Source organism: Charadrius vociferus, unplaced genomic scaffold (assembly GCF_000708025.1).
Source record: "Charadrius vociferus isolate BGI_N301 unplaced genomic scaffold, ASM70802v2 scaffold196, whole genome shotgun sequence".
Classification (NCBI taxonomy): Eukaryota; Metazoa; Chordata; class Aves; order Charadriiformes; family Charadriidae; genus Charadrius; species Charadrius vociferus.
Window position 1 is genome coordinate 925,068 of NW_009648953.1, and position 15,916 is coordinate 940,983.

General features: G+C 46.0%; 2 protein-coding genes across 2 annotated transcripts in view; one reads left to right on the forward strand and one right to left on the reverse strand.

The window, feature by feature from the left end:
* Positions 1-5,089, reverse strand: part of AKR1D1 (aldo-keto reductase family 1, member D1) — a 41,516-nt gene extending 36,427 nt beyond the window's left edge. The window contains exon 1 of the mRNA XM_009887431.1: positions 4,987-5,089. Coding sequence (XP_009885733.1) covers positions 4,987-5,089 — 103 coding nt within the window. The remainder of the gene's footprint in view (positions 1-4,986) is intronic.
* Positions 5,090-6,217: 1,128 nt separating this feature from the next.
* The window catches only part of TRIM24 (tripartite motif containing 24), a 188,025-nt gene continuing 178,326 nt past the window's right edge, over positions 6,218-15,916 (forward strand). Inside the window, exon 1 of the mRNA XM_009887432.1 lies at positions 6,218-6,275. Coding sequence (XP_009885734.1) covers positions 6,218-6,275 — 58 coding nt within the window. The remainder of the gene's footprint in view (positions 6,276-15,916) is intronic.

Here is a 15,916-nt window from a genome sequence, read left to right on the forward strand (position 1 = left end):
CCAGCCCCTGCCTGTCGGGGTGTCTTGCGGCGGGGCAAGACAGCAGCAGGGCACGGGCTTCCCAGGCTTTGGGGTGGGAGATCTCGGAGCTTTTCCCACAGAGGTGTGACACCGCTTTTTAAAACCTCAAATTCGGGGTTATCAAGGACACTTTGTGTCCTCCGGGGAGAGTTTCCACCTCTCCTTTCCAAAGGCTACAGGCGACAGGTTGAAAACCACCGCTGGAGGGGCAAGGAAGCGATGGAAGAAAACCCCAGGCAGGCAGGACACTGGTGAATAGTTCCTCTGCCTCAGCATGAGTCCCAAATTACAGTGAATGGGCTCAAGTTCCTTGCAGTCTGGTTCTGCTCCGCTGTGGAAAAAATGTATGTATTTCCTATCACTGGCATTCCAGAAGGGCACAATGCCCGTTATGAAATTCAAGCCACGGGTCTTACTGTCGTTTCTGACCCTAATAAAACACGCAGAGCTATGCCTTTATGCTGCACTGCAAAGATGTTCCCTTGTCCTGAGCCAGCTATTTTGCGTCCTGCAACTGTGTCTGTGCTGAGTTCTCCCCATTTAATTTGGAAATATATGGTCTTACACATCTTCCCAGATCAATCAGAAATTAAGCCCTCGGCGAACATTATTCCTCAGCCATAACGATGTCCCGTGCCTGGCAGATTATTTTATCTCTTCTAATACCCCACTTAGCTTTCTGTGCATGGTAATAGTTCAACAGGTTATGCAATTCCAAGAGGGGTTAATGGATCAATTGCGATAAGTTATCTTTGCAGGGTTCTTGAAATCAATAGGTGTGCGCTAGTTTGCATTTGGGGAAGGATTAGTGGCTGTTAAGGCTGGGGACCTACCTGCAGAACACCCTACCAAGATACTCTCTTTTAGTGGTACACATTAGATACCTGCAATGATCTCCAGTGGAGATGGTAAAATTGCCCCTTTTACTGGTAGGAGCATGCCAAGCAGCTCGTGACTAAGCACAAACCCACTTCATCCCTGCCCAAAAATTACTAAATCGTTAAGACGTCCTGCAGGACAAAGGTAGCATGCTGTGGTGTAAAATGCTCCTTGGGAGGTGGGCTGAGTGTGGCCAAAGCTTTCCCAACAGCCTGTGCTTTACCTGGACAACACAATGCAAAGAACTAGCTGTAAGGTGACTGGGTTCTCATCTCGGGGTGGGGGACGTGGACCTGTGGCAAACTACAGCCTGGCTGTAATCACTGTGGGGAGCCTGGTCCTGGTAGATCCCATCCACATGTTATTGTAAGCTGTGGGTACCTGTGGGTGCAGGTATTTACATGCGGCATGGAGAAAGGGAACCCACCGACTTCCTCCATGCCTCCCTATTGTTTCCATGTAACTGACTACCATTTTCTTGCTACAGGAGAAGCTCTTATCTCCTCCCTCCATGCCAACCATACCTAAGCACATGCTGTGTGTTTGTAGGAGGACAAGTTGATGCCAGCGTGTAGAATAGACTGCCACGTCTCTGATCTGCAGCCCTTGTTCTGTAGTATTTCCAACAGAGGAGCAAAAGCATGGAGGCAGATGGAAATGGGGTGAATAGAGAAGAGTCTGATGTAGCAGAAGGCATTCAGAGACCTCCCAATTTTCAGCCCGGTACTAGTATCCCATGAAGAGGTGCTGCTGCCCAGTGGCTGATTCCTACCCCTGACCTCCCATGTTCCAAGCCCACCCCAGAACCCGCTTTTCCATAATTCCTCCCAATCCAGCAGCTTGCAGGGGGGTTTACAGCCCAGCTCGCTCATTTGCTTCAGGCTCGGAGCACGTCCAGCTTGCTCATGTGCTCTGGCATCAGAGCAATGCGTGCCCTGAGCTGCGCGTGATCCCGAGCTAAGCAAAGCACGGCTGTGTCTGCGGTGCCTGTCCTGGGCAAGTGAGCAAGTTCAAGGAGCTTCTTTGGCAGCAGGACACTAGCCTGATACACGATAGCCCTCAACGACAACTGGGAAAGAAGGATCGACGGACTTGCCATAATTCACAGAAAAGGGAGCTTGGGCAGGAGAACAACTCCTGCTTCTAGGAACAGTCGGGCGAAGCGGTCTGTCACCCTGCAAGGCGAGCCAGGCAGCCCCAGGCAGGAGCCCCCGGTACTGGGTGGGTTTAGGGGTGACAGACATCCGTGGGGTAAGAGGCAAAAGTCACCTCTCTTCTAGATTCGCTGTTAGACCAGTCCTTATAAAATTCAGCCAATGTTCTCGTCAGAGAAATTGGAGAGAGGCAGAGGGTTTTACAATTCCTTCCCTCCCAACCCCCATGCCTTAACCCACAGCAAATACTGTGAACAGTTTTTACACGTGCAACTTTTTAATTCCCCTAGCAGCTCTAGCGCCCTACTGCTTTACTGCCTTTGCAGATTTTATATTAAAACCCAGAAAACAGATAGGAAAAATGTATTTTTTTCCATTTACATCTGAGTTACGAACTCAAAATAGCCTTATTTCATAGAACTTAGAAATACTAGCGGGTTTGAAGCTTCCTTTAAAGAACAAAGGAAGCCAAATAATGCGGCCCAGAGGCTGTTGCATATAATTCTCGTTAGCAACAATTTCTGCTAGCTGTTCAGGGGAGTACGGTTCTTGGTCTCAGAGCTTAAATGACTTAACCAGACTTTTTACGAGGACACAGTATCTAGCAACTCCAAGTGCAAAACAATGCAAGTTTCTAGACGCAAAGCTTTGGCTGCTGGTTGTTGTTGATCAGCAACTATTCAGGAGCTTTTATAAAATGCAGATGTGATCTCAGTCCTTTCTCTAGGAAACAAAAACAATGAGGTTTCAGCCTGGCCTTACTAGCAAGTAATGAGAATTACCATCCTATCGACACAAGTTTGCCGTCTCTAGCAAAGCCTGTAACCACCTTCAAAAGCAGCTAAGGTGGGTTCAGGACTCCTGGATTGATGGCAAGGAGTTTTATAGCTACTTTAGTCATCTCGGACAAATAAAGAGTAGGGATTTGAAAAGCAGCATCTTATACTTAAATGGGGGGGTTCCCCCTGTATAGGCAGACAAACAAAATCGATTTAAAAATATAGAGAAAAATTAGATATAAGTTTTTAGAGGAAAAGTAGATCAGACATCTGAGGTTTCTTACTGCTAAAAAATTGCAGAAATCGCAGGTAAAGAAAGTACTTAACAGCCTCCTTACCTGAACAAAACTTGTCAGCAATCTTTTAAAGTAAAGAGGTCACCCTTTTACTCATTTTATCTCAAATCACTGAGTCTCCTGGTAACAGGAGAAAATGTGTGAGGCCTTTAAATATAGCCTCCCCAGTTCTTGGAGGATGAAAGATGGGAACGAGAAGGAGTTGTCAATTGGGAAGGACTGGCCTCATCATCTTCCAGGTTTCATGGTTTCTCTGAGATTTGTGGGTTGTGTCCCTTTTTTTCTTTTTTTTTTTTTTTTTTTTTTAGCAAGCTGTTATTTTGGGCAAGGGAAGATGTTAAAAATAGTATTCTCCTGGATCTTGTAAATCTGGGTGTGTTTACACATTGTAGATTAGATTAGTGAGATTCTAGAGGTGGGTGACCTGTACTGCCTAAAAATTAGCTTTTTTAAAAAGGAAAATAGGAAGTACTTTTTTAATACATGTATTTATTAGATAAAAAGTGCGTTTTGCTACGCTCTATTTTCTGTATGAGCCATGCTCTGCTCTATGTGTAATTATCTGCTAGAATGCATACTCTGCATGTGTTTTTAGTTAAAATTTCTTAAAACACGGTCTTAAAGTCTGCATATTTTCAGCCTAGTCCTTTAATAACTCACATAACTTAGCATGTGTCCGTTGTGCATGTGGAATATCTATTTATAATATATATTTTCAATGATGTAGCTTAGAGATTTTGGTAGCATATGTCATGACTAATATTTCTTTTAATTTTTTGCCATTGAATATGATAAACTAACACATATCAAGACGTTCTAGTTTTACTTTTTAACTCTAAAAAATAAGGTTTGTGTAGCATTTTGTCGGTGGACTATAAATGAAGGGAGTTTTTTTTTCTTCTTACCGCTTTTTTCAGTGTGGCAATTAATGGTAAAAAGTGAACTGGAGAACAGTTGTCTGGGAAAAAATGTTGTAGCATCTTCTTACTCTTTATTCTCAGATTCCAATTATCCTCACGTATGTCATGGTATAGGTCTCAAGGACACCCAGCCAGAAGAATGGTACCTTATACCACCTGCATGATTCCCTCCCTGAGTGGCCAAGGGGTTTCTCATATGGAAGCGTTTGTGGTCTTTTCCCTTTGATCATCTTTGTTGCACGATGAGGCTGATCACAGCCGGGATAACAGCCCGGGCTTTGTCGGAAAGTGCGATATAGTAGGCCTTCTTAGCAGTTTCTATGCAAACACTTTTTTCCCTAGCTCCCGCTTGTGCATGTAAACTACCCTGCAAACAATGAAACACTTAAGTGATGTGCTTTTGTTTATTTAAATAATTTTCTGTGTCTGTTTAGGACTTGTTCTTGGTAAGTCCTACTTTGAAGGCCCAGAGTTTGCTTTCAAATTGTGTCTGACTTACAGCTTGGTACTAATGGGGGTATAATATATGTGCACTTTTAGTGGAACTCTTCACTGCGAGACCCACAAAGCAGTACCTGACCTCCAAAGGCCTCATCTTGACCCACTTTTCCAGCACTGGTACAGCACTTCTGCTTGATCCTTAGGAAAAAACGTGAGGACAGGGAGCAAAGGTGCATACCACTTGTGCGTGCAGACAGAATTAGGGAAATATTTGATGGCTGGGTCACTTATCCCTTCTGCTTCCTATAAACGCGCTGCGGCTACAACTGCGATAAAAGGGAAATTCCTAGCTATCCTTGATGCTCCTCCATTGCTCCTAGTAACACTGGAAAAGCCAGGCCACCGCTGGGCTTTGATCGTTCCTAGGGTACAGGAGGAATGCCAGCAGCTGCTCTGGATTATCTTCCTGCTGCTTCCAGCAGCTGTGGAGACGCACTCGCACCCTGCCGGGGCGCGGGGCCTTCCCCCCGGGCCACCCCGGTCCGTCCCCATCCCTGTGCCGCCTGGGAGCAGGCGCAGAGCTCCCGGGGCCACGGCATCGCCTTGAAGGCAGTCTGCCACAGCCCTTGCGGTGGGCGCTGTGGGCTGCCGGAGGGTGCTCTGCCAGGGACAGTGCTTGTACAAATAGCGAGCGCCCGCTCAGCAGTTTAAATTCTCCCCTCCCCCTCTTGTTTGGATTGTAGTAGCCAAACACTGCTGTGGCGGATGCCGTACCAGAGGCAGTGGCCACGCAGGAGAGTTTGCCCTCTCCGCAGCAGAGGGAGAGGAGAGGAAGTGAAATCTCACAAGACGAGAGCCAAAAATTAGCCAGGCTGTTTATACACCACCGCCGTGTTTCCTATGGCACAACGGGAGGGTGGCCGGCGCTAGCAGTATGGCCCCTGAAATGGGACATTTTTTGCCTTTCGAGGTCCATTTCAGGTGCTGAGTCGCTGTGTTAGCCTCCAGGGAGTGCTACTGATGGGCTGAAAAGCCCTGTGGAGGAACAAAGGGAAAGAGATGCTGTGTTTGAAAAGGTAATCCTCCCAATCCTTTGAAAAGGTAATTCCCTGGTCCTTTACCAGTGTGGTTTACATAGCCACTGTCTCATCAGCCTTCTGTCTTTTGGTCACTATCCTGGTGCTCGAGTTCAGTGTTAGCAGGGCTTCCAACAAATCAAGCCACAAGCCCGCTTATTCCCCCCCCTCCCCATCCCCGGTCTGTTTACTGATGTTATCGCTTTCTTCTATCAACAGTATCTCAGTTTCTGCTCTGGACTGCCTCTGCTATGGCACAGGCACAACCCTGGAGCTGGTGAGCACCCTCTCTCAGATCCCCGGGCAAAGGTCGGTGGCTGCATGGTGGCCTCTGGATTCCTCAGATACCGACCCCTGTCATGTGGGGAGGCGTTAACCTTCGGCCCTGAGTAAGCGTCCTCATATCTCACCTCATTTAGTCTGGCCTGCTATCTGATCTTCTCCAATATAAAGACCTCTCTCCTTTGGCATCCTGCAAATCTAAGCCCCATCTTGACAATTTCCAGTATGCCATCCACCCGATGCCAGTGGAAAATACCCTGTGCGTTGCGGCCAGCTCTGAGTAAGTGGTGGCAGAAGGGGCAGCCCGTAGGAGGTGGCCATGCCCTCACAGCCGCTCTCGCTTACAGAGGCAAGGGGTACGGAGGAGCCATGGTGGCTCCCTCTGCGTCAGCTCTCTTCCTTGCACAAAAGAAGGACGGCCACCACGGTAAGATGTTGGTACTGCCTGTGTCATGCCACTAAGGTGTTTTGGGGAGTTTGAGTGTTGTAGGGTTTTTTTCCTCTTGATTTGGTGCGAGTGACTCACTGAGAGGGCCATCCCCCGTGTGAGTCCCTTACTTTGAATCAGGCTCTTGGGGTAGCGTAAGAAGCATCACCAGGTCTCGGCACATTCCAAAAATATGAGATTTCTCTTGTCTCCTTTTAATACAGAGCTTGGCCAAGCTCACCTTGCCTCAGTGCACCACCTCTTTTCCAGCCGTCTCCCATGTTTACCCGAGAGCTCACCTCACACGTCTCCCTTGGGTCCACCACAGGGGCTTCACAGGAGGTCTTCTTAGTTCAGCTCTGACGCACCATCATTTTAATTGCTTCTGCTGGATAAACGGTTGTTTTCAGTGTTACCTGCTTTAAGAGCCTTGCTGACACCTTGTTTCTTTCCTTGCCTCCAGCAACAAGCAGACACATCTGACTAATTGCAACAGAGCCGCCCTGGCACCTTCTCGCCATCGGGATAGCGAACAAAACGCACAAGGTTTTTCCCTGGCGCACCACCCGGCAAATGGTCTTGAGATAAAATAGCAGGGAACAGCCGCTCGTGGTTTCTTTCCCTGAGCTTTTACTATCCAAAAGGGTGAAAGCAGCACAGGCTTGGAGACGTGGGTCCCAAAAGCGGCCAGTCCCCGTTGATCGCAGCACTTCCCGCTTCAAGTCCCCACCGGGGAGGCTCTTCCTTTGAAGTACATCTCACTTGGGCCAAAGCCAATGTCAGGAGGAGGAAACTATTAGCTTGTAAAGAGAGCCCCGCGGGTTAAGTCTGACAGCCTGCTGGTTTCTTCGCTTGCAGGTATTTCCTGTGGATGCTTTCAAAATAGAAGTTATTGCGGGGTCTTGCTGGTGCCACCTGCTATTGGGCAATGCTCTCTGTAAGCAGGAACAGGGAATTGAGAAGAGTAGGCTTTAAAGCATCCCGTTGATGCATTTTAGCCTACCTGCATGCTTTTAAAAGTGTGCCAGAGTGCTTTAAAAGGCTAGATAAGCTCAGCTTTGCTCCTTTTCCTGAAGCTGTAGTGCCTGAGGAGCTCTCTGTGCTCTGACTAGGGAGAAGGGCAACGCTGTGGGGGAGCAGAGAAACGCTACCCAAGGAAGTGAAGTCCCCCTTCAGTGTCCGTGTGTTACGAACAGAGGTTTTATTGGGACTGGTGGGACTTACAGCTGCGTTTGACTCTTCATTCCACATTCAGTACCAAGTTGGCACACTGACCACAAGGTGTTTTTTCCCCACTCATTACCCTCTCAGTGGCCATTCTTTTTGTCTGCTTTGCAGCAGAGGTAAAAAAATTCTTTTTTTATCACCTGTTTTTCTTTTCCCACATCACCACTGGATTTTTCACGTTCACATGAACATTGGCAGATTGGGAAATCTGCTGACGTATTGTGAAACATACTCATCGTATTCTGCCAAACTGTAGCAGCCTATCGCTTGTCTTCCATAACACCTTGCCCATTTGGACTTCACTGTTGCCTTTATTCAAGCTTATGCCCAAATAGCTGCCTTTTATAAAAGGCCTGTCCTTCTACCCCACCACTTTTCCATGCCTCGTGTCATCTTGTGCAACGAGGCAGTGCGATGTTAAACCTCCTCTCTCTGAGGCGTTGTGTAGCATCTCTGCAAATCAAACGGTAGCGATCAACTTTGGAATTAGGAAATGGAGGCAGACGAACAATTCCTTCCTTTGCGTAAGACTGGAAAAGCAGTCGGGGCAGAGCTGGGGCTAGAACCCAGAATAAGTCATGGGGCTGCCTGTCATAACAAGAAAGGAGAGCTTGCAGCAACTTATTTTTCTGAGATCATTTATTAAATCTCCTGTAATTAGTTTAGTAAACAGTTATAGGTGGGAAACAAAGGACAAAATGTTCTCTTCCGGCTTCCATAGGTTACTTGGTACCTCTCATAGCTATAAGGGATTAATGGTGGCCCTAGGGTGGGATTGTACCGTAAAAATTTTATTAAATGTTTTAAAACCAATTAAAGGGACATTGCCAATTTGAGCTTTTTAAAATTTTGCAAAGTAAATTTTTTTCCATTGTTGTCAAAGCACCTTTGAAGTGCTAAATCCTGACATTTTAAATCATTTCAAAAACATAGCTACATATGCTCTGCTGATGCTGGCTCTATAATGTGACGGCTGTTCAAGTAGTTATACACAGTACTGTTGTGGGAAGACAACAAATAGAATGCTCCAAAGTGGAAAATCATTTTTCCTAGCTTCCTTCATTTACAGAAGTATTTTAAATCCTACTTGTAGCCTCAGTAAGTGACATTTTAAACAGGAGGGTCTGAGTTCTCCTACCAATTTGATGATGTCTCTTTCGGATAGTCCTTCCTGAAAACTATCAAGTCTTCAAACTGAGAAATGAGAAAATATTTTTGTGAGCATAATAATAATTATTAGATAGTCGATATACCTGAATTTCCTGAAAACTGGCTTTCATGAAAAGCCAAGCTGCCATTTTGGGTATATTGTTCTGCTTATTGTAGACAGGGGTGTAAAATGTCTTTTTTTTTTTTTTGCCATGGAGAGCTTTCAGCCTGGATTTTCAAGGAACAAGCAGCCCTGTGAAAGGAAAAGGCTCTGCAGGTCTCAGTGTTCAGGGTAGAAAGGAGACAAGTGGACATAGATGCAGTCACAGTTGGCCTTTGCAGGTAACGATGTACTTGCACCAATATAAGAAATATGTGGAGGAACTACAGGAAATCATTGATGCTGCGCACAGGATTTGCCTTGAGTTTCTTGCAGCACAGACAAATAGACAGAGTGGGAATAAAAAATTGGAGGCTGCCAGAGCCCTGTGGTCTCCTTATCTTCTTCATAAGGTGCAAACCTATCCCTTGGGATATATACTTGGAAATAAGATAAGCACTCCTGAGGTTACAGAGTCTGCTGAGTGTGGAATAAGATAAAGTAAAGAAGAGCTTTTTGGACTAGATAACTTTGTTGTGACAGTTTTCTTCACATTTTGAAGCAGAAGCAGAAATTACTTTTGTTGGGATCAATCAAAATGAAAAGTGCGCACACTCTTTTAACTGTCTCCTTTCTCACCAGGAAGCAGCTGATTTCATCCACTCTTTATTCCCTGCTTATGTTTATTCCTTGCCAGGTCCACACGTGTCTCTTAACAACTGAAAAGGGATTTGGAAGTAATCGTGATTTGAACTCCTTGCTCTTTAGAAAGGAGCCTGCCAGGGCACCTCTCGGGCTGCTGTAGCATCCTCTGAAGGACAAAAGCATCTCCTTGACACCTAAAGTCCTTTGGATGTGGTCTGCCTCTGTCTCTGAAAGGACAGCCAAAGCGAGGCCAGCAATATCATGCCCCTCCTGTCCAGCCCGCTTACGGGATGCTCTCAGTGCCCATCCTCAACTCTGCACGTTGCAGAAGGTAGACACCTCCCTGCAGTGTGCCTGGTGACCTCTTGTACACTTGCAGGGCTTGATGGTGCCCCTGGGGACCCAGCCAGGCTGGGGGTGAGCGACCCTTGGCCCGCCGTCACCTCCTGGACTCACAGCTCGTTGTTCGCCCGCAGCTGGGACCCAGCAGCCCCTTTTTTGGGCTCTGTTTTGTATATATCCTCCTTGCCGTAGCACTTCATCTGAAGTGACTAACACTCATGGTTTTTCTCTGCTCTTTCCCCTGAGGAAGGCGGGGGGAGACTCGTGTGGGCAGTGCAGTATTCCTGCTTCGGTCTGGTTATTTTAGAAACAAACTTAAAAACATATGTTCATTTCAGTTCGTTTATGTGACAGAGACAAGGTCGAAGAGATAGGCCTGGAAAGTGGAGCTGAAACCTCCCTCGGAGCCGGGCTGTGCTCGGGGATCCTGTTACATGGAGTTTATTGCAGGCTGGTATTTAAATTCACCATAGCCTGCCCCATCACTGTATTTTTAAAAGTCCTTTTCTTTTAGAAATCTCTTCATTTAATCTCCTCCTTTGTTCACTTTTTTCATTTGCTGTTCCCTTCAGAACAATTTCATTTTTTGAAATACCCTCTGTTCTGCAGAAATCATCGTATACACTGTAGCAACACATTTGTACACGTATCGATAGTCCCAATTTTCTCCTTATCTAGATCCTTGTCGTGCTGCATGTCGTGCCCTTGCTCCACAATTTCTACCTAAATTTCCACCAGTGTCGAGGCAGCCCGTACCCCTGAAACACATACGTGTTAACAAGGCAACAACTGGGGTTGGCAGGAAGTGGCAGTGGATTTTCTCATGAAAAAGTCTGGGTTGTCAGGTCTGGTTTTCATTCTTCATCAAAGCAAAAGGAGAGTTTTATAAGTGATGGCGGGAAGAAACCTGAGGAGGGGAGATTCCGGGAGATAGAGCCATGTCTGGTGGGGAGGGAGGTGAGGAGGCAACTGGCTTCAAGTCACAGCTTAGGTGGACCTGAATGTAGATCTGAAGCCCCTGCATCTGTGAGCGTGCTGGATGGGGCTGCTCCCTCCTTGACCATTGTTTAAAGATTCAGAAAGTGAGAAGAAAAATGAGAAAACAAATGGCGATTCACTTAATCATGAGAGGAGGGCACCTGGGTGAGATGTAGGAGACAAATTCAAGCCTTTGCTGAAATCTGTTGCAACAAGGAATTAAACTTTCTCCTTCATGTTCTCCCCCACAATCCCTGCGGCTGCTGGGGCTCATCCTGCTTCTCACCAGCCAGACCTTCCCTGGGGCTGGGAACTTGCAGCAACTCAAGTGTTTCTCCTGGGAAAAAGTTGCCATAAAGTGCTTCCCCTCACTTCTCGGAATGCAAATAGCATTTGATGAAGACAGCTGTCATTTGGTTATACCTCTGTACAACATTTTATGGTCTTTTGTGCAAATATAGTTAGAAACTTGAATTAAATCTAAAAAAAAAAAAAAAAAGGTAATTTGGGTTTTTTCTGAGTAGTTTTGGTAAACTTTTGTTTGTGAAAAAATGATGCAATTTTTGATAAGAGCACATGGTTTTGAGCACTCCTTTTCTGTCTGCCTCCTTGTGATATTGGTGGGGATTTAGTTGTTAATTTTAATGGGAACAGGATCCAGTGTATAAACCCCGATTAGCCCTCCAGTAAATGAAAACTGGAAAACATCTACTCAACCACTTCTGAAGCGTCTGGATGTAAGTAAAAGAGATCAGAGGTCTGTTTGTTGCTTGGAGAATTTATTTGCCACAGTGGACTAATAAACTTTCCCAGATTTGATTCCTTTAAAAAGTTAATTGTATAAGAGGTCAGTCCCATTTGTAAACAAAGCTGTCTGAATTCAACGTTAACGGAAAGCATCGGGGACTTTTACAGTTTTTTTTCCCTGTGGCTGAGCGCCGGTACAGTTGCTTTTTAGAAAACGTAGTGCACATGATTGTTTTTTATTAGAAGATAAACAGAAAACACATGCCAAGCAGCAGCTTCAAAAGGTCCTTGCTGCAATATCAGTGCTGGAGCTGTGCAAGAGTCTCCTAATGAAATGGGAAAGCAGACAAGTTGTTTTCAGGCACTTCGGAAGAAAGCCGAAGCTCTGGCCAGCTTCGTGAAAGGTTTATGAACCTTCTGGGGAGCCTCTGCTATGTTTAGTGAACCTACTCTGATTTTTTGCTACTTCTTTGAAACCAGGTGAAACTCAGTAGTTTGAGTATTCCAAGCAAGCAGAAAACAAGAGAACTGAACCCTCCCAGGACAGGAAATCTTGTACAGACACCAGCAAAAACCAAAGCAGCTGCTTTTTGTGTTGCACAGGAATGCTGAGCAGGGAGCAGGGGGAGCAGTCATCTCCCAAACTTTTGGGTCATGACATCCCACTCGCTCTCCCCCTGCCTTATGGCTGATGTCAGCAGGGCACGTTATCCGCCTGCACGAGAGGTCGATCAGGCACAGGAGCCCCCTACAACACAGCGGGAGGTACCGGCTCTGCCTACAGACCCAGGCTGCATTAAGTCTTTTGGCTAATTCTTAGACTTCTGCCATGGCAGTGCCGAGTTTAACGTGGGCTAACATCCCGCTTTTTGGGCAGGACATGTAGCTGGGGTATCATCACTTAAGGCTAGCGTGGCTGCCTCTCTCTGGAGCAGTTTGCATCCCGCGCCCTGTGCCTCCTTCGCTTTTTGTATGGCGTGGCTCGTACATGATATCATTTTTCTAGAACAACGCTTCTTAGATGCTGCTGTAACTAGAGATACGCTGACCTTACGGTCACATGCTGGCTATATCTCGTGCCAAAACAAAAAGGTAAGAAAACAGAAACTAAAAGGATAGAGCAATCAATCTGTAAGTATTTGCATTTTTTACTCTTGAGCCTATAAATAATCTGGTTCATAGCAGTGTTTTTGTTTGGGGTTTCTGCTTCACTTCTGCTTGCTAACTGGCTTTGAAGAGGCTTGGGGGTTTTATTTACTTTTCCAAGTGAGAGAGAGGGAAGATAAGAGGAGGTTGATTGAGGCTGTTGTGAGGTTGGTGATGCTGCAGCACACCGAGGACCGGCTGGAAGGATGTCATGCTCTTCACCTGTGCTTAGGCAGGCAGCGAGGTTCCCAGACAGGGCAGACAGCTGGTGGAGAAGAAAAGGAAAGCGGGAAAAATCCTCTGCAGTCACACGGCCAGGTTTTCCTTGGGCTGGCCTTCAGCCCCCGCCCCCCCCCCACCCCATCACCTTTCCTTAGGCAAGGCTGGCTCTCCAGGCTTGTGTGAAAAAGAGATACACCCTTTTAATTAAAGCTGTGCGTTTGAGCAGGTTTCCAGTAAACTCGTGCAAGTGCCTGTACTCTTATTTTGGCATAAAGGTGGATTAATTTTTTTTTTTATTTAAATAATTTACTTTTGAGTTATTTTAGCTTAGGTAAATCAATTAAGAGCAGACTGAAATGAATACACTGTTTTCACACCTCCTCAAAAAAGGGTGTGATACGGTGATTAAACTTGTAGAAAGTTGTGCTACGACAAAGCTTGATAAACTGTGGTTCCTTTCCAGAAAGGTGAAGAGGAACAGATTTCCCTTGAAACAGGTCTTCTGGGGGTGGTTTTGCAGAGTGATCCCCAGGCAGTCTCCCCTGTGTCTCACTGTACTCAGGCTCGTTGCCATTATATCAGTCTGTGGTCCCTTATAGCAAGATTTTAGCTTGTGACCTCTTAAAGACCAAATCCCTGATTCTCTGCAGAAAGCAAGCAAAGATGGGAGCATGGAAATTTTTGACATTTGAAGTTTCATTCCAGTGTTCAAATTTTAGAAATGTGTTTTTATTAAGTAGCTAAGAGACTGTTGATGCTGAACGAAAATCACCGGAACATTAGCTTCTATGGGAGGGTGGCTTCTTGCATGTCCCACCATGATGAGAAGGCCTCGTGACAGCCCAAAAGCTCTTCTGCAATCCCCTGCTGAAGGGACGCGGCCGCCTCTTGGCTACGAGAGCACTCATTTCTCTGAGAAGCGGGGCCCTTTTCTCGCCCGCTGTGTCTTTGAACCGAACAGCATGAAACCTAAACGATGCCGTATGACTTCCCGAGTTTTGTGATATTCACGGATGATTCCGCCAGCACGGTTGGCGTGAAGCGGTCAGATACATGGTGGGACTTTGCGTGCTGTACTTCCCCTCTGAATTGTCCCCACAGTGGCCCATCCCACCGGACCACCCCGACGGGTGAATGAACAGCAGCCGTTCATTAACGCAGAACAGAGATCTGACGCTGGCCATAGGAAGTAAAAGCCCTAAAGCACACTGCAGTAGCCTTGTTCTCCCCTTACAAAGCTGCTCTCTGTTAAACTATGGTATCAACCCCCACTGGCGTACAAATGCCTTTCGTTAGGGTTTACACGCTGTGTTATATGAGGCTGCAGTTAAAAAGCAAACGAAGAAAACCTGCTGGTGGTAGTTTACAGTTTAATGGTATTGGAAGTAAGTTTAATCAGGAAAAAAATTATTGGTGTGATTATGCTGAATTGTAGTGCTGGAAGGAGTGGGACGCTCGGGCATTGAGGTGGTGGCTTTACTGGTGACTCCGGAGGAGATGGGTTATTTGCAAAATCTCAGCCTGACGTGGCTCTCCCAGAATGCAGTCAGCTCCTAAGACACAAATCCTTATATGTTTAATAAGGTGTTAAAGCAGAACTTGAAATGTTCATTCACATTCCCCTGTTCTGAAGCATTTCATTGACCATCTGGTGCCTTTTCTTTTTTTTTTTTAAAGACGCTTTTGCATCCTGCACGTTACTTTCTGCTTACCCTTAGGGCCCCAGTTTGGCAGAGTGCCTGGGAATGTGCTTGGTGTCCTGTCCCTGCCTAACTCAGCAAAACACTAAAGATGGTGCGTAACGATAAGCTGTCGTGTTTTTGCTCCCACCTCACCAGGAGAACCTCATGCTACCAGCTGCTCGAGCAGCCTTTGGTGGGAAGGTGGGAGAAGGATGCGAGAGTTTATACAAACAGCACTTTTATTCCCAAGGAGGTTTTTAACACTTGTTTTGGTGGCTCGCTAAGATTTGCATACTTGAATACTAATGGCAGCCTGGCATCAAGGTGATTGGAGAGAGAACTGTTGAAAAAAAAAAAAAATTCCTTTCATGGGTCCAATCAGAGTTACTCTCTGACACTGACAGCTGAAAGACTTTCCAATTGAGTCTCCGTTTCCCCTGCGTGTGATACAGTTACGAATATAGCTGGAGTTTGCAGTGTGAAAATTCAGTTCATTTGCGTAGCTGGAGGAAAAGCAAAAAACTCTACCCTTTCTGAATTGACCAGAGCGAAAGGCCATATTTTAACCTGAAGAAGAGCTAGCAGCCATGGAGAATGTCTGCTGGAAAGTGAAACCCAAGATATTGCACCGAACTAACACTGAATTGCATATATTTTATTATGTCTGTGTGTGCCTGGATGTGATTGAGAGAGGGACAGGAGGGATGGATCTGATACCAACCATATTCAGTTTAAGAGTGAATGCGGAGGAAGCCGTAGTTACAGACTGATGTAGGAGTGAGCTTAAGTCTGGTGAAAGAACCCGATGTAAATGATGGTGGATGCACATTTTTCACATGGGGCAGCAGCCCTGCTACCACTGCTGTCGTGCTGGGGATCCATTCGGCCAGCAGAGCTGCACCACCTCCAAGCGTCACATGCAAAGGCAGCACAGCCCATTTCCACCAGCACTGCTCCATCTCCCATCCGACTTCTGCCAGGAGAGATATTTTGGTGAAAGGATTCCCATGCTCTGAGTGGGCCTTGCTGTGCTGGCATAACACTGCTGTATAAATTAACTAATAAGCTAAACCAGCTAAACTGTTTTAAATTTAGTTTGTTTAAATGGCCTTTTACAGTGATGCGAGTATCCATTGCTCCTAAACTCAATTTTTTAATCGTACTTCTCTGCACATCTTTTGCTTTGTCATGTTGGTGAAGTTCTTATTTGATTTATTTAGCCAATGTATTTTGGCTAACACTACGTTGTCCTCTGCTCCAGGAGGCCTCTTTGGTTCAGGTGCTACCACAGCTTTTCTAGGAAGCAAGCCAGGATTTTTCTGGTCATCAGAGTGCCTTTGCACTGGTGTTCTGGTTCACTGATGTTCTTCTTCCCTTATCTCTGTTTGTATTACGTTACCATC